Source organism: Alligator mississippiensis, chromosome 5 (genome assembly GCF_030867095.1).
Source record: "Alligator mississippiensis isolate rAllMis1 chromosome 5, rAllMis1, whole genome shotgun sequence".
Classification (NCBI taxonomy): domain Eukaryota; kingdom Metazoa; phylum Chordata; order Crocodylia; family Alligatoridae; genus Alligator; species Alligator mississippiensis.
The window spans coordinates 45,029,631-45,048,500 of NC_081828.1; the positions used below are offsets into that span (position 1 = coordinate 45,029,631).

At 48.1% G+C, this 18,870-nt stretch overlaps 1 protein-coding gene across 2 annotated transcripts; it reads left to right on the top strand.

Moving 5' to 3' along the window:
* The first annotated feature begins 943 nt into the window (after window positions 1–943).
* On the top strand, window positions 944–18,864 carry MYOC (myocilin). 2 transcript variants are annotated; one of them, XM_014605216.3, is made up of 3 exons: window positions 944–1,624; window positions 14,498–14,626; window positions 15,440–18,864. In XM_014605216.3, the coding sequence occupies exons 1-3, from the start codon at window positions 1,063–1,065 to the stop codon at window positions 16,225–16,227; spliced, it is 1,479 nt and encodes a 492-aa protein (XP_014460702.1). In that variant the 5' UTR covers window positions 944–1,062; the 3' UTR covers window positions 16,228–18,864. The 2 variants fall into 2 exon arrangements, with proteins under 2 accessions (XP_014460702.1, XP_006274759.1); XM_006274697.3 differs by having other exon boundaries at window positions 945–1,624; window positions 15,443–18,864.
* The last annotated feature ends 6 nt before the right edge of the window (window positions 18,865–18,870 follow it).

Here is an 18,870-nt window from a genome sequence, read left to right on the forward strand (position 1 = left end):
CCTTCCCTCCTACTATCATGGCTGCTGTCTGCCCAGCATGCAGACTAAGGGCAATCCTGCCTTGTCCACTCAGCTCAGGTAGCAGGGCTCTGAGGGGCCGCAAAGGCTGCTTCAGCTCCTCTGAGGTGCACTGTGTACCTCTCAAAACCTGAACGCTGTCCAGGGTAGGCAAGGAGAACAGCACCAGCACATACACCTTGTTGGCCTTTCCCCACTACAACTTCCAAAGGGGGTTTTAATTTGAATGTTTTGTCTGTCTTGTTAAATCAGCAGAGATTTTACTTTTACTCCATTCACTCACATACTTGTATATATACATGTACATGCCAGCCACACATGTTGCTAACCTAGGCATCTTTAACAGAGTTTTAGACACAAGTCTGTAGGACACAGAGGCTGAACTGAACTCAAATGGTAATTGCTGGCATTAAACAGGTCTCCCATTTCCTTGTCTGCTGTCTGAACCATAAGACTCTCCTTTGTCCCTGGCAGGCACCGTGCTACCGAGGCAGGGTTTCAGACAAGGGGGATCTGTTTCTCCTATTCCTTCCATGGGGAATATTTGGGCTGTTGCACGTCACAGGTTATAAACTAGGGAAAATAAAAACACCTTAGTGCTCGGTTCTTTTCCTGCTTGCACTCGTTTGATATCAGTGCAAATGCACAGACATCAATGGAGCAACTCCTGATTTCCACTTGCCTCAGAGTGGGGAGAAGCTGGGCCTTCATAAAGCCCTTGGCTCACATCTAAAAGGAAATGTTATGGAAGTGTCCAGCCCTGAGCTGGAAGAAAGGTGGAGGGAGCCAGCACTGTGTAAGGGGGAGGCTGCTCCTTTAAGAAATCCAAAACAGAGGTCTGGAAGGTTCCTGTTATTTTAGCCCTCTGGCAGCCCGACCCTCTCCCCACCCCTTGCTCCAATTCCCAGCTGTATAAATAAAACATCCGGCAAACTCCGCTGTTGTGCGCACACAGGAGCAATCAGCAGGCAGCTCTGCTTTTAGAGGCACTACACCAAAGGGGTCCCGGCTGCAGGGCTTAAAGGGACAGCATCTGCAGGAGCGATGCTTGTGGCTTGCCTGCTGCTCTCCTTGAGCCTGCTACAGGGTGCCCTGGGGAGCACAGTCCACCTCCGGAGAGCCAACGACAGGCACGGTAGATGTACCTACTCATTTACGGTCCCCAGCCCACATGAGGCCAGCTGTCCAGGGTCTGACCAGGCCATGCCAGCCATACTGGACCTGCAGAGGGAGAGCAACATGCAGCGCTCAGAGCTGGAATCTGCCAAAGCAAGGCTCAGTCTCCTGGAGAGCCTGGTGACCCAGAGTCATGCTATGGAGGGCTCCTCTGCTTCCACTGTGGAGTCACTGCAGAGACAGCTGGCCAGCCTGAGGATGGAGACCACCCAACAAAAGTCCCAAGCCAGCAGGATGGAGACTGCCTATAGAGACCTCCTGAGGAACAAATCTTCCCTGGAGGAGGAGAAGAGGCACCTGGAGCGAGAGAAGGAAGAGCTAGAAAGGAGGCTGGAGAACAGCAGCCAGGAGATCGCTCAGCTGAGGGCCAACCAGTGTCCCCAAGTTAGCGACACACCTGTTCCAGATTCCCTGCAAAGGTCCAAAAAAGGTAAGGCCTCTGGGTGAGTGTGTGTGTGTATGTGTATGTGTGTAAATTAATCTCCCCTGGGCAGACAGTCTCACACCTAGGCTATCTCCTGCTGCTACGTGAGCACTAGGACAACACGAACTTGCCCAGAGTCATGCAGCAAATTAACAGGTCATGTAGTTGCTGCTTTTGATCTGCCATGAGGTCTTGCCTTCTCCTTCACTCCTGTGTCATTGTTCCTTGCAGATGTGGTACTGGACTCCCCTCCTTTGCTTGAATGCCTGACATTCCTCCACAGCATGTTGTTTGTAACAGAAAAAAGATGGGTTTTTTGAGGCTGAGGCATAAAACTGGTGTTAGGAGTCTTGACTTTGATTCCCAGCTCTGCTACAGCTTTCCCTGTGGACATGGGCAAGTCACCTAATATTTCTCCCTCCCTCTTGTGTTTTGTCTACCTAGATTGGTGCAAAGTCTTTCCATATCCTTGTGTGTGTTTATATATGGATGTGCACAGTAACTAGACAGACATTGTTAGCTGTGTTAGTCTGAAGTCAAGTAGAAAGTGAGGTAGATTTGCACCTTACAGACTAACCAAAGTGGGCTGAAGTGAGCTTGTGCTCTCTCTATATATATTATATATATTATATATAATATAGATATAATTATATATTATATAGAGAGAGCACAAGCTCACTTCAGCCCATGAAAGCTTATATGCTATATATATATCTATATATATATATATAGATATATATATAACCTAGCCAAACTAGATACATATCAGGTGCAAATCTATTCTGCCTTCTACACAGCAACTAGCATGAGGGGTCTTGATCCACTTTAGATCTTGTAGGAGCTCCTGTAGCAATAAACAGCAAAAGACCAATGAAGTCAGATCATCCCTCTTAGTCATGTTCAAGCTCTAGTTAGCTACAGAACTATGCCCACAAGCTTCAAGGAAATTTATATTCAAAGCTCAGCCCCCATGGTTGTCCTGAGTGGGAACAGTTACAACAAACACGCTGTCCCTTGGCTGCCCTGAAAAGCTGTTTTCAGCAGAAACCAGATGCAAGCTGCTTCCTTGGACATTCCTTCTGCTGTCAAGGTGTCTGTCTCTACCTCAGATGCAGTACATGGTACATATGCTACTCTATAAGGTATTCTTCTTCAGGAAACTGCCCCCAGTTTCTATCCCTTTCTCTTCCACCAGCCCATGAGTAACACAATATACACCCCTGCTGTGCAGTCTGGGAAGCAGGGGGTTGCTAGAGCTAGAAGCAAGTATGTCACAGCCCTTGTGGGAGAAGGAGCTTTGGAACAGACCCCAGTGATAATGTCTCGACAGAGCCTGGCTTTCCATGGAAGCCATGGTCTAGGAACTTTTTGCAAGAAGGAGCAGAGCTTTTTAGCAGCATTTAGCCCCCGGTTATCTTTGACCTGTACTTGAGCCTGTGAGTGCAACCTACCAGCCCCATGGCAGGGACAGTGCTGACTGCAGCACAGGTTGGACCAGTCCCTTTACTTCCTTCCCATCTGTGACAAGTCTCCTGGGGGCTGTGCCTCATGAGATTGTCTGGGGTCTAGGGAAGCCCCAGACGCACCTCTTGTAGTAAGGGTCAGTGGTAAGAAGGCACGAAGCCAGCTACACTGCTCTGCATTTGCTTAACCTGTCCAAGGATTGGGAGATCCCCCAAGGGGCTATTTTGATGACTTGGCAGCCCCTCTGTGCAAGGAGCTGGACCCTCTCATAGCAAGTCCAGTCTCTTTATGGACTCAGGTCATGCATAGGCACAAGTTATGTTTGAGTCTCAGCTGAGGGACTGCAGGAAGAACTGGTACTTAGGACCCTTCCTGACAAAGGCACTCCAGGGTACATTGGTGCCAACTCAGTGGCAGCTTTCTTGAGGGAAAGGAGTTAACCCTGCTCCACCCATCCAAATCCACTCAACCAGTCCCAAGCCAGAAGTTTACCTGTGAGGCTGCTCCAGATTCACACTGTGAGCTCACTCAGACCTATAGGAGACTGAGGGCTCAGGGGCAGATGCTTGAGGCAGCCTCACAGGACAGCTGCCAGTTTTGCAGCACATTGGATTCAGGTGAGCAGGGTACGACCGGTCCTGTTTCTCAGAGACCCACTGCTGGCAACCCCAGAGAGGCAGTGGCTAACACCACCTCATATAGGGGCTAACTAGAAAGCAAGGCTGAAGTTTTTGACATTTGTTTCTATTCCAGTGTGAAAAGAAACACTTTTTTGGTGAAAGTTCAAGAGGTACCCCTCCCCCCGAATAACCAACAGGGTGTTGATGAGGAAGAGGTGGAGGAGGGCAAGGTGTCTCCTGGCATTTCATTCTGGACCCTGGAAATTCCTGTGAAAAGCTTTACTTGTGGCAAATCTGCATCTGATGACAGAGACCTTAGTAAAAAAAAAATCCTTCCTCCTCCTGCAACTTGTAATCTACAGCAGAGGAATACAGATGAAGCTTCTGAAAATTTGTCAGGAACCATATAAATCCTGTCCAGTGAAAGAGCATGTTTGAACAGTCATAGAACTGAAAGGAGAGAACATCAGGGTTTTCCTATCTGCTACGCCTAGTGATTTCAGGGAATCTCCTTATGTATCTCCATTCAGGTGTGGAATTACTAAGTGCATACTTTGGGACCCTGGCCCCATCTCTTCTGGGGACCTTGTTTGGTGTCTACTTTTTTTTTCTTAACCGTATTAAAGATGGTCCACCAGACAGAGGAATTTGTTCTTTTCACTGTGCCTCTGAAAATAGAGTGGACCAGGTTCCTTGCTGGTGTAAGGTTGTGGTGCACTCAGCGCTTCAGTGGAAAACTCTTCCCCTTCCCTGTCCATCCTCATGGCAGTCCTGTGCAGACATGTCCCATGGCAGTCACTGATCCCTCAACTTGGCAATGGCAGGAGCTCTTTTAGAGACTCCAGTCCCACTGCCAGGACCCCTGGCCAAGCCATGTCTGACAGCAGGGCTCACTTCAGAGCTGCCTCTGTCAGCCAGATCTTCTTCCAGACATTTCTTGGCCTTCTCCCCTTCCCTCTTACCTCTCTGGGCACACAGCTAATCAATAAGACTGTTCCCTGTACCTTCTAGAGTTGTATTTACAGTTTGGAGGCAAAGGGGGAGAAAAATGAGCCCAAAGGTGAATTTGACTACCTTTCTGGGGGAACCTGCAACACTTACTGGAGCAGAGAAGCATTCACCGCCACACCAAGGAAGCCTGGCAGGTCTGTGTTCCTGGCCTGCACAGCTTTCCAGTCTTTCCTGATGTCCGCTGGGAATTAACAAAGAGAGTGCCTGTCTGAGGGTGCATGCCAAGCTGGGGAAGTGCAGGGCTGCTTTTTCATTAGCAGGATTCCTGAGATGTCAGAGAGAGGGTCGCATGCAGGGACCCTAAAGGGTGCACTTTCTTCTGCAGCAAATAGCTGGGTTCACTTACTTCTTTCTGTGCATTTCCTGATGGCTGTATTTGTTTCTCCTTACTTCTGTGGAGGCAGAGCACACAGTATCCTAAGTCAGGATCTGTCAAACCAGAACATTTTCAGACTGTCCTTCCCAAGAGAAACCCTAAATCCTCAGTAGATGGACCCCTCTTTCCAAGTTCAGAGCAGGAATTATCCAGCAACAAAGATGACCTTGCTGTCCCAATACCAGATTAATGCATCTTCTCCTGACACTCCAGCACCTCACTGCCCCCCAGCCAGTCTCCCCCACGCACTTAGTTTCAAAGTGTTCGTCTTAAGAGGCAGACTCAAACCATGAATCCTAGTACTTCACAAGCGTCAGAAAAAAAGAGGACACCCAAAATCTGGACATGACCCTGGACCATGACAGACCAAACCACTAAGGGTTCAGCATGTTTGTTCTGGACAGTGGAGCAAGTTGTGTGCAGCACACTGGTGGCAGGATTGGGACCCCACAGGGAATGTCTAGACAACAGATTTCCCTCTACTGAGTGTGTTTTAATCAACCTCTGTCAATCCAGTCGAGCGTGAAGAAGCTGACAGCTATACTCTGAAACAACCTTGCTGAACGAGCTTCCATCCACACAGATGCTGTCCTCAGTCATGTGACTTAACAGCAGCCAAAACACAAGACAAAAGGACAGCTCTCTGCCCTCTCCGAGCTAGTCAGTCCATCTACCATCGATAAAGGTCACATTGATTCTTTCCCCAGGGTCTCCCATAGCTTTCCCCATAGTACTGTTTGCTGAAGGTGCAGGGCCTCTGAAAACCACCATGTTGCAGATACCCATACCAGACCCCAAACTCACACCCCTTCTCTATAGGGTGTACAGACTGTGGAATAAGCTCCCTCCAGAGGTGGTATAATCATCTACCCTGGAAACCTTCAAAAGGAGACTGGACGGTCACCTCGCTGGGGTCACTTGACCCCCGTTGTCTTTCCTGCCTAGTGTAGGGGGGCTGGACCCGATGAGGGTGGTGGTTGACAGAAGTCAATCGTTGTGGTGCCCTGTGACCAGTGGGGGTCCCTCAGGGCTCTGTCCTAGGCCCCTTACTTTTTAACTTCTTCATCAATGATGTGGACATTGGTGTCAGAAGCGGGCTGGCCAAGTTCGCCGACAACACCAAACTCTGGGGTAAAGCATCCACACCTGAGGACAGGAGGGCGATCCAAGCTGACCTTGACAGGCTCAGGAAATGGGCGGATGAGAGCCTGATGGTGTTTAACACCGAAAAATGCAAGGTTCTCCACTTTGGGAAGAAAAACCTGCAGCTTCCTTACAGACTCGGCAGTGCTACGCTGGCTAGCACTACAGATGAAAGGGACTTGGGGGTCACGATTGACCACAAGATGAACATGAGCCTTCAATGCGATGCTGCGGCTAGTAAAGTGAGCAAAACACTGGCTTGCATCCATAGATGTTTCTCAAGCACATCCCAGGATGTCATTCTCCCCTTGTACTCGGCCTTGGTGAGGCCACAGCTGGAGTACTGCGTCCAGTTTTGGGCCCCACAATTCAGAAAGGATGTGGAGAAGCTTGAGAGAGTCCAGAGGAGAGCCACGCGCATGATCAGAGGTCAGGAAAACAGACCTTACGATGACAGGCTGAGAGCTATGGGACTCTTCAGCCTGGAAGAGCACAGGCTCAGGGTGATTTGGTGGCCACCTGTAAGTTTATTAGGGGTGGTCACCAGGATCTGGGGGAATGATTGTTCACCAGAGCACCCCAAGGGATGACAAGATTGAGTGGTCACAAATTCCTCTGTGACTGTTTCAGGCTGGACATAAGGAAAAACTTCTTTACTGTCCGAGCCCCCAAGGTTTGGAATAGACTGCTGCCAGAGGTGGTTCAAGCACCCACATTGAGTGCCTTCATGAGACATTTGGATGTTTATCTTGCTGGGATCCTATGAACCCTGCTGACTTCCTGCCCCCAGGCAGGGTGTTGGACTTGATGATCCTCTGGGGTCCCTTCCAGCCTGAATGTCTATGAAATCTATGAAATCTTGCAAGGTCCCTTCCAGCCCTTTATAATCTATGAATCTTAGGCTGTTCTCCTTGCTTGCACTCTACAGCACTCCTTTGCAGTGCCCTCCTTTCTGGGCCCCCTTTCTCAGGCTTCTTCGAAACAAAACCCATCCAGGAGATGCCACATCATCACCTCCTTCTCCTTTTCTCACCCCTCTGCCCATCCCTCCCAGCCAGCAGTTACCCTTCTGCTGAGCATAAAGAAGCTTCTATGTTTCATAGTTTCATAGTAGCTAGGGTCAGGAGGGACCTGAACAGATCATCTAGCCTGACCCCCTGCCACAGGCAGGAATGAATGCTGGGTTCACAAGACCCCAGACAGGTGATCGTACAACCTCCTTTTGAATTTGCCCAAGGTAGGGGCAAGGACCACTTCCCTGGGAAGCTGGTTCCAGATTTTGGCCACCCTAACTGTAAAATATTGCCTTCTGATCTCTAACCTAAACCTATGCTCCATCAGCTTATGACCATTGTTCCTTGTCACCCCAGGTGGTGCTGGGGAGAAAAGGGCTCTACCTATTTGCTGTTCATCCCCCCTGATGAGCTTGTAGGCAGCCACCAGGTCCCCCCTCAGCCTCCTCTTGCTGAGGCTGAACAGGTTCAGGTCCCTCAGTCTCTCCTCATAGGGCCTGTCCTGCTGCCCTCTCACCAAGTGGGTGGCCCTCCTCCGAACCCTCTCCAGGCTGGCCACATCCCTTTTGAAGAGCGGTGCCCAGTACTGGACGCAGTACTCCAACTGCGGCCTGACAAAAGTCGAATAGAGGGGGAGTATCACCTCTCTGGCCCGGCTTGAGATGCACCTTTGGATGCATGACAAGGTGTGGCTGGCCTTGTTGGCTGCGGTCTGGCATTGGCGGCTCATGTTCATCTTGGAGTCAATAATGACTCCGAGATCCCTTTCCACCTCTGTGCTTTCAAGAGGGGAACTCCCCAGCCTGTCTGTATGCTGTGGATTCCTTCTCCCAAGGTGCAGCACCCTGCATTTATCTACGTTGAACCCCATCCTATTCTCGTCTGCCCACTTTTGTAGTCTGTCTAAATCTAGTTGCAGCCTCTCTCTCCCTTCAAGTGTGTCCAGCTCGCCCCACATCTTAGTGTCATCAGCAAACTTGGACAGCGTGCTTTGCACCCCCTTGTCCAACTCGCTGATGAAGATGTTAAATAGTGCGGGCCCGAGGACTGAGCCCTGGGGTACCCCATTGCTCACATCCCGCCAGGTTGAGTACAACCCATCCACCACTACTCTCTGGGTGTGCCCCATCAACCAATTTTTTACCCATCCAATTGTGCAGGCATCAATGCCACAGTCGCTTAATTTATTGATGAGGATGGGGTGAGAGACAGTGTCAAAGGCCTTCTTAAATTCTAGAAAGACTATGTCCACAGCGACACCATCATCCAAGGATTAGTTACTTGGTCATAAAAGGCAATCAGGTTGGTCAGGCAGGACCTGCCTCTGATGAACCCATGCTGATTGCCCCTGAGCATGATCTCCCTTGCAGGCCCCCCATAGATTGATAATTTTCTTCAAGATCTTCCTGAGCACCAAGGTGAGGCTTACAGGCCTATAATTACTTGGGTCCTCCTTCCTCCCCTTCTTAAAAATAGGGACCACATTAGACAGTTTCCAGTCCCCCGGCACCTGGCCAGGTGACCACGAATGCTCATACAGCCGGGCCAAAGGCTCCGCGATGACCTCTGCCAGCTCCCTCAACACCCTTGGGTGGAGGGCATCTGGACCTGCAGATTTAAAAATGTCTGGCCCTTCCAGAAGATCCCAAACTACATCTGCGCTGACCGAAGGCCTGACAGAGCTATCCCCGAGATTGTCCCTACCTCTGGTAGGTGGGATATCCCGGTCCCTGTTCAAGAAAATAGAGGCAAAGAAACTGTTAAAAATATCAGCTTTCTTGTGCCACAAGATTACCGCTTGCGTCTTGCAGGGGCCCTGCATTGCCTGGAGCCCTCTTCTTGCTCCCAATGTACTTGACAAAGGACTTTTTGTTGTCCTTAATCCTGGATGCTAGCCTGAGTTCCATCTCTGCCTTGGCCTTCCTAATAGCTCTCCTACGCTCCCGGGCCGAGGAGTACTCCTCCTTGGTGATAGCTCCTCCCTTCCACTGGTTGTACACCTCCCTTTTAGTCCTCAGGCATTGCTGAATGCCCTTGCTGAGCCATGGAGGTTTCTGAGCACTCTTACCCCCCCTTGCTTCTCTCAGGGACTGTTATCCTTTGGGCCTGGAGGATCGTCACCTTAAGGTACGACCATCCCTCGTGGGCTCCCATCTCCTCTACCTTCTGGGCCCTCAGTGCCTCCCCCACTAGTCTTCTAAACTCATTGAAGTTGGCCCTTCTGAAGTCAAGGGCTTTAGCCTTGGTGTGAGCCCTAGATGCCCTGCGTTGGATAGTGAAATCCAGCAGGTGATGATTGCTATTGCCTAGGTGGTCAAGGACCTGCAGTCCCCTCACCAGGTCAACCCCCGTGGCCAGGACCAGGTCCAGCAAGGCATTACCCCTAGTGGGGCTGTGCATTTTCTGGATAAGGTGAAGGTCCTGTAATACAGCCAGGGACCTATGCGAGCAGTCAGACCTGACTGTCTGCTCCTCCCAGCAAATGTCTGGGTAGTTTAGGTCACCCACAACAATAACATCCCTTGACCTAACCGCCTCCATAAGCTTACTGGAGAAGTCCTGGTCCAGCTCTTCCCCCTGGTTGGGTGGTCTGTAGTAGACACCCACCGTAAGGTCCCTTTCGCCATGCCCCCCTTGTAGTTTGACCCCTAGTGTCTCTACCCAACCCTCCTCTAACCCGAAGCTAATCCTTGATGATGTGAGGTGCTCTTTGACATAGAGTGCAACCCCCCTACCTTTCCTCTCTGTCCTGTCTCTTCTATATAGGGTGTACCCCCAAATGCCCACTGCCCAGTCATAGGTAGGGTCCCACCAGGTTTCTGTGAGCCCTACTAAGTCTGGGTTCTTACTTGCAATCAGGAGGCACAGTTCCTCCTGCTTACACCCCATACTACGAGCATTAGTGTAGAGGCACCTGAGGCCTCCTGAGGGTGCTCGTGCCTTCCTCCCACTCCCAGGACAGTTGTGGCCCCCTGCTCCCCGGAGGTTGTTGCTTACCTGTGCTTCCCTTCCTCTTGTCACCCTGCATGCTGGTGAAGCATCCTCTCCACTCGAAGTGGCCCCTTCCCCCGGCAAAGCTAGTTTAAAGCCTGTCGTATGAGATCAGCCAACCTAGAGGAAAAGATATGTCTGCCCTTAGGGGAGTGGTGAAGCCCATCCCACCCCAGCATGCCCTCCTTACAAAAACATGGGTCGTTATCAAAAAACCCAAAGCCTGCCTCGTGGCACCAGCTCTGAAGCCGCCAGTTAACCACATCAATGCAGGCCTCATGACGCCTGCCCTGTCCACTTACCGGGAGAATGGAGGAAAATACCACCTGAGCTCCCATCCTCTTCAGTTGGTGTCCCAGGGCCTTGTAGTCCTCCATGATGTTATCCAGCTTGCCCTTGGATGCATCATTTGTACCCACATGGACCACAACCAGTGAGTAGTAGTAGTCATGTTGCCTTACCCCCTTTCCCCAGCAATCCTTACTGTTTCCTGCCTAGCCCTCTCTGTTTCCTTTGAGAACTATGAGCCTAATAATTCCTTAAGCTTGGGCTGTTTATCTGTATCTTCCTTTATAAAGGGCCCTAATGGGTCGCTCCAAGGTGCATGGGAACTTTCCACATTGCCCTTACCTTAACGAAGCTGCATAATCGGAAATCCAAATATGCTTATCATCAGAACAAGCTTGATCTTGCTGGGCTCCCAGCTCCATTTGCAGCTGCTCATGCACCTACTCTGGGGCTACACTTCAGTATACTGCTACACCAATATATAGGCTGAATCTTATGTGCAGATAGGATAGGTATTGCTAATATAATATGATTTCCCTCTCCCTGTGGGGCCTGAACCTGGGACACTGGGATTTAATAGCCCAACCCTCTACTGCCTGTGCTGAAGGCTCAACCCTGCCAGCTTGTAGAGTTAATGATAGACCCACAAACTGCTATTGATCCAACTACTGAGGAGACACAGAGGCACACTGTGGCAATTTGGGTTATGGTATTTACAGCCACTTGTCCCTGAAGTCATGTGAGGATGGCTTTACATTTCCCTGCAAGGGAAGAGGGATATGTTCCTGAAATCACCTAGACACAGCCTGTGTGGACACGGGAGGGGTGCTGCACCTTTGGTCTGGGCAGTGTTTCCGTTCAGGACCAAACTGCTCAGTAGGGTCTGTTAGGACTACTGCCTTACTACACCTACAGCTTCCTCCTTCAAGGAAGACAGTCATTTTTTTCCTGTGCAAAAATAGCTCAGGCTCAACTGAAGTGATCTACAGCCCTAGAAACAACCTGCAAAGATGCCATCCCCCCCCAACCACATAGCCACCACCACATAGCCACTGCCATTTTTCAGACTGAATTGTGGGTGGTTCCCCACAAGCAGCTTTGAGTTCCTTTCCATTGACCAAAGGGGTTTGAGGTAGGGAAGTGTGCCCCAATATATAGCTGAGCTTGCCCCTGAAAACAGCTTTTGGTTTGGTGTCTTCCCTAAGGCCACATTTCACCCAACCACACTTATTACCACACGCAGAAGTGCTCTGTATTTAGCGTACCTTTTTTATACACACTCTTTTTGTGATGTCCAGCACTGGCACTCAGATCCATCTCAGGTACCTTGTGTAAAATTACTCTCCAGATCCATGAGTCAAAAAGGCAGTTAAGCATATGGCTAACTTTAAACTCAAGGATTGTCTTACTGACATCAATGAATTACTCACATGCTTAAAGTTAAGCACATGTTTATGTATTTTGATAAACTGGGAGTCATATAGGTGGGAGAATCAGAAATCCAACCCATTGCATGTCACTTGCTGTGGGCTGATTTCTTTTAAAGCTACAAGGCAAATATATCCCTACCAGTGTTCATCTACTGGAAAAGCAGATGTAGGTTGATTTTTCTGAGAGCAATTCTGCTAATATCCTTTCTGCATACCAGCTACCAGAATTGGCTGCTTGTTGTCACTTCCAACATGCAAGTGGGGAACTTCCCTAGCCCTGAAGCAAACTCGGACATAGAGGAGGGGAATGGGCTGCAAACAAATTGTATGCTTTTACGTGTTTATGGTTTTGTCTTCAAGGGAAGCCAAAGCTGCCCATGAAGAATTAATAAAATACTGACATTACATAGGGAACTATGAAACTCACTGTTCTCTTTAAAATAATTATGGCATTTTGCATTTATACTGCACAGCTGCTTTCATCCCCAAAGCACTGTACAGACAACTGAATTATGGGTGGGATTTGAAAAGCCCAATGCATTGCCCTAACTTTGCTCCAGTAGGAAACATTACTAATGAATTCAATGGGAGTTGAATTAAGGTCTTCTCCTGCATCCTCTTAAAGGATAGTTTCCAAGTACACTTGTCTGGGAAGGCAGATGGAATGCAAATGCCCCTGCTGCTTTTTGCTGGGACAGGCCCTCTAGCAGATCTGCAGAAATCACAGCTGGCTGTAGCTCAGTTTTAAATCTCAGAGTACTCTGAGCAGGCTTCAGTGTGATGGGTGGTACAGAGGACTGAGCAGTGCATCCTAGTAGCCTCTGGTGGCTAATCAAAGATTTCTCTGCTCTCTGAATTTTCAGCATGGCTCAATTAGAACAGCTTATGGTGCATAATAAATCACCAGGCCAATTACTTTAGCTGTCAATCTGAATCTTCTACTTAATGCCTGGGAGTCTGTCAAAGTTGAGATGCCTGATTTTATCCCTATTAAAGATACATTGTATTGCCTCTTAATACTTACAACAACATTTCCCCACCCCCAGGAAAAAAGGATGTTGCAACATACCTCCAATGCTCCTCTGTGACCCGGTAAAAGCAAACGGAGGTCATGAATCTCTCTGCACTGGAGCGTTATAGCCTTCTTCCTTTCCCTACCGCCTTGCCTCGCTGCGCCTGCCTTCAGTCTATCAGGAGCCATTTGCTCAGCAAGATGCTAGTTAATGTGAATACATTGCCTTGTCTGAAGAATGGAGAGCCCAGCTGCGCGGAAGGAATTAGAGAGCAACTGAAAACACTGATGGTGTTGTGTGGCACACCGTATTTATGCTGTTAATGAGCTTTGACACAGCCCCTATGGAGTCTTTTGCAAAGGAAGGGAAGACCCTCCCCACAAGCAGAGCACTCAGGAATGCTTGTTGCTGACACACAGCAGCAATCTGGGAAGCTCTGAATGGTTTGTGGAGGCCTCACAGTTGGTTTCACACAGCCCTAAAGTCTATGTGGTCAGTCCTTTTTTAAACCACTGCAAGCTCATTCATTACCAGCAAACAGAAATAGAAGGGATAGAATCCTGCAGCCCATATATAGTATCCAGCAGGTATATTTAGTTGATACAACATCTAGATTTCATTGACATAAAATCATCAGAGGTAGGGAGGGCTCCACCCCTGGAGGTAGAGACTTCTGCAGCACAACAGGGATTACAGTGAGCAAGCATTTGCTTTTCAAAGTTGAGCCAAGTGGCTTTTTTATCTCATGTTCAAGAGGAAAATTGCTAACACAAGGCCAGGCATGGTGTGACACCCACCCACAGTGAAGACTTATCTACGTAGCCTCCATGCCATACCCAGGAGCGCCGGGGTGAAGCTTGCCCTACCCATGTTTGCTCTTGCTCTGGGCTTGGCAAATCTTGGACATGAGGCAACATATCCATCTTCAAGTGTACGTGAGCATGTGTGTTTGGTGCTGCTCTCAGGCACCCTGTTTTGGGCATGCTCATTCATATGTCTGTTCCAGTGCCATGATTCTGAGATGTGCAGGATTAAGAAACCCTAAGTTCAGAACCTGCCCAACCGTTCAAGAATGGGCAAGGCTCAATAGCTTGATGTGGGGGGGGGGAGGGCCTGGTTATGGCCAGCAAGGCATAGGTAGGACTGGTTGAGGTGAGCCTTATATGCATTGAAGGGGACAGAGTATATCATGTCTGTACCACACTCACACCGGCCTCCCAAACATCTTTCAAGGCTAATGAGGACATGGCCTTGTGTAATGTTTTAGTCAAAGTAAGCACTGCCCAAGAGCAGAAGCCAAGGTGGCAATGAGTTGAATTATCACAAGTGCACAAGAAAAGCTGATTTAATGGCAGGGTGAGTGCTCTAATGCTCATGCCAGGGACTGTGTGCAGCTGTCTGTGTGCCATGTGTATGAGTGTGCCCTGCCATGGACAGAAACATGCACATCCCTTCTGTGCTCCTCCAGCTGGTGGACTCATTCTATTGATTTAGTTGACCTCACTGTGTTTATTTCAATCCCCTCTGCAGTTTCTAGGTGGGATATGGAGAGTCCAGACTACCAGGAATTGAAATCTGAAATGACGGAGGTTTCAGCTTCCAGCCTCTTTCAGGAGCACTCCTCTCACAGCCGTCTGGGTGCGGAGGACACAGGCACTGGTACAATAACTGCACTTACTCCTTTTTTCTCTTTCTTGGTTCACATAGCTAGGCCTTGTCCTTCTCCAGATACTTTTCTTCCATTCGCTCTCTCCTAATATTGTTGCCTCCTCCTGTCCTGGGACCACACAGGGATCCCATCCTGAGCATAAACCTCCATGCTTCTCTTCTTTATCTGCTGACTGTCTTTAGAGAGTTTCTTGCTTTGCCTCCTTTTCTCTCCAGCCATGATCTATCCTGTTCCCAATTCAACCCCAAGCAATCCTGAGAAGGGCATCACTTCAACTGCCAACAGTGACCAGACACACAGAGCGTTAAATAAGTCCATCCATCCCCCTACATTGAGACACCAAGATGTTCATCTCCTTTTTTCATCTTAACTTTGTGACAGCCGTTGAGCAGTCAGTAGATCAGGAAAGTTTGTGCTGTTTATAAAATTTCCTTCCAAAAAATATTAAGTCTCTTCTTCCCTTCTTTTCTCAAAGACAAATTATTTCTGCTCCTTTGCTTACTTTTCCTCTTTCTTCAGGCAGCCTGCATGGATCAGTTGCATAGCCTAGGTAATGCTGGTGTGCTAACATGCCGCTGTTGCTTAATTTGGGCTTCATTCATTCTAAGCCCCATTCTCTAGCCTAAAGGGGAAAAAATGCTTAAATGAAAATTAATAAAGATCTTTCCTAATGATTGCTTCTGGTTTAAAGTAGATAAATTGCAACTTTCAGGAATTTTAGCCTTTTGCTGAAAACTGGACATGAATGACAAAGCCAAATAACAGAGGGGTTCTTTTCCCCTGTTCTTCTTTTTTTCCTGGAGCAGGATGTGGAGAACTGGTCTGGGTGGGGGAGCCCGTCACCCTCCGCAAAGCAGAAACAATTGCCGGCAAATATGGTGTGTGGATGAAGGATCCAGAACCTGCTTCCCCATACACCCGCGAGACGACTTGGAGAATCGACACGGTTGGTACAGACATCCGCCAGGTTTTTGAATATGACAGCACTGATCAGTTCATTCAGGGTTACCCCTCAAAGGTGCATATCCTGCCAAGGTCCATGGAAAGCACTGGCGCCGTCATATACAGGGGGTCCCTGTATTTCCAGAGGCGCAAGTCCAGAATCTTGGCCAAGTATGACTTGAGGAAAGAAACCATCACTGTCCAGAAGGACCTCACCAATGCAGGCTACCATGGGCAGTTCCCCTATTCTTGGGGCGGGTACACTGATATTGACCTGGCTGTTGATGAGATGGGGCTGTGGGCAATCTACAGCACACAGAAGGCCAAAGGGGCCATTGTCCTTTCCACGTTAGACCCAGAGACTCTAGAGATCAGGCAGACCTGGGAGACCAACATACGCAAGCAGTCAGTGGCCAATTCTTTTATGATCTGTGGCACCTTATACACCATCAGTAGCTATTCATCCCCTGATGCCATGATCCACTTTGCCTACAACACAGCCACAAGCACCCGTAAGCTGCTGAAAATACACTTTGAGAACCGCTACAAGTACAGTAGCATGGTTGACTACAACCCCACAGAGAGGAAACTCTTCGCTTGGGACAATTTCAACATGGTCACCTATGATATCAGACTCTCCAAGATGTGAGGAGCCTGGGAACGTGAAAAGGACACACCATGCTTGTGGCTAACTAACAGCTGTTTGGCTAGGGCAGTAAGACAATTAAGGCATCAATTTCACACATTTTACTTTTCTTATTCTTCCTGGTCTTTCACAGGGCTTAGCCTGAACCCCAGACTCAGACAGAGAACCACACTGGGAGGAACAAATTGATCAGGATTGGATGCTAGGTGAGGGAGTGTCACATCAAGACACACCCTGGCTCAAAAATAGTAACACAGAGCGGCGGGTGTCTTCACTGAGTTTGAGCATTTGGATGCAACAGGTCATGTTCAGCCCTGGTGTAACTTCCTTCAACTCCTTTGGAGTTACACAATGTTTGAATTTAGACAGCATAAAAAAGAATGCAAGCTTTTCAAACATGCACAACATCTGGAGCATATAATCTAGCTGCAAAGGGAAAAAAGCCAGAAGAACAAAAATCTACCTGTTCTCTCTACTGAGAAAGGCTGTGACTCTAGTCAGTCAAACTAAAAGGATCACCTCCATCCAGAGCTTTATATAGTTGAGCAATGGTATTATAGGGAAGCATATTACCTGGCTGCCAGCTTCACAGACAGCTTCTTAAATAAATACCCAACAACCATCATTCAGCCATAGGCAGGCTGTGCAGCTGTTTATGATATGAGGGCAGCATGTTGTGCAGTCAAAAATGAGCACAAACCAAAGCTGTGTTGACAGTAACAGAATTTTGCTCTGTTGACCAAGACATCCAGATTAGCATATGCTGCAAAGCTGTATGGCACCTGGTCTTTGTAGGATCAAACCAAGGCCTAAAGGCACTGCTTCCAACCCCAGTGAAACTAGTGACACAACTCCCACTGAGTTCAAAGTAGTCTAGCTGGGCCCAGAGTAGGTTGGGAGAGCAGGGGAATCTCAGACCAGGCCAAGAACATTCCAACTTCCTAAGTGGGCCTGGCACTATGGATGGACCACATCTATTTAAAGAAACTGTTTAAGACCCAAATGATTTCAGGAACTTGAAGCCCCCTCTTGTTTGGCTATGGGAGTCTTCTTTGAGATCACTAAAAGCTCAGCTCAAGTGTTTCCATAGGTAAATTTTGGAGTCTGAAAACATGAAAAAAAACTGATTTTGGAAGAGAAAAAAATATATGTGTAGGAGGGAAGGGGAGGGAGGGCAGGGGTTGGTCCTCTATCACAGTGACAGATCACAAGGAGGAACAGGAACCTTGGCTATAATAAGGAGAGGACATGGTGCTAATGTCCACATAAAAATAAAAGCCTTTTCTTGGTAGTAAACAGCATTTCTGTCACTGAGCATGAGAGGGAAGCAGGGACAGCAAGATTCTGATTTCAGCTCTCCAAGGACTGAGTACTGAATGGCACTTTTAGCTAATTAATAGAAGTTTCGTTCCATGTACACTAGCATGGGAGTAATGGACTGAGCATTAGAGGAGAGAAAGTCCACTGAGAGGCAAGGAGAGACTTTTCCCCAAAGATGTGGTTCACGTTCATGTCACTGGTGCTGCTCTCTCCTCAGATGCTGGAGCTCTAAAGAAGTGTTCCCTTGCTTCAAAATGTGCTGCAGTTATTAAAAAACAAAGAACACTGCAAGGGAGAACACCTTTTATTTCTAGCCTCTTTCCAGCCCCAGGACTTTCCATTTATACAAAATTTGGAAGCAAGTGGGTCAACATTAGATATTGTTACTGTCATCATCAGCCAGGCAGCCTGTGGGGGAAGAGAGGAGAACTGACATAGCTTGGTTTCTATATAGTCTTCCCCACTCCTCCACAGAAATGGTTTGGCCACTGGCATCTTAAACTGGGAACAAGAGGTGAGTAAAAAATGCAAAGCTCAGGTCCAGTCAGCTAACCTTCCTCTATGTTATGCAGTCATTACATTTAAGGGCTTTGATCCAGGTCCTATTTCAGAAAGTGGATGATGTCAGGAGGTCAGCATCCCACCATTGCACAGCATTCAATGGCTGTTACAGAGCTGCATATTCACTTTTTGTCCATATGCCCACAAAAAGTATGACCAGTGCAGCTTCCCTAGCATTAAAAACCAAAGTTAAGCAATTTTTATTCACGGTTTTGTCTCCAGAATGTTGCTGTTAGACACAGTTTAGACCAAAGGTGGCTTACTGTTTGCTAATAACTCTAACTTCAGCCAGTCACCAGAGCGTAGTGCAGTCCAAACCACAGCGAAGTCAAAGGACAAATCTCTCACTGCCTCTGATGGACAACAGAACAGACTCATATTTATTCCAGTCTATGGTTATTACCCTGGAATGGGAAGCATCCTCATATTATGTAACGACTGGCAGTGCTAGCTATCAACCGCATAATTTCACTGATTGCACTGTAATTAGATGCATGCTCTAAGATAGCTATGGCATTAGATTGTAAGCAGCTACCCATGATCTTATTTTTTTTAAACAACTGCCACCTAAAAAAAAAACACCTAACCCCCACATAAATACTGTAGCTGGCTTGATTTTTGTTTTTGAGGAGGAAAAAAAAAAGCACCAAGCAGTGGAGGTTGCATTAAAGCATCCTCCATGAAAGCAAAAGTACAATCTGCTAATGATTATGTGGAAATAGTTTATGATAATAAGCAATTAAAAAAAATCTCAGACAACTCTGT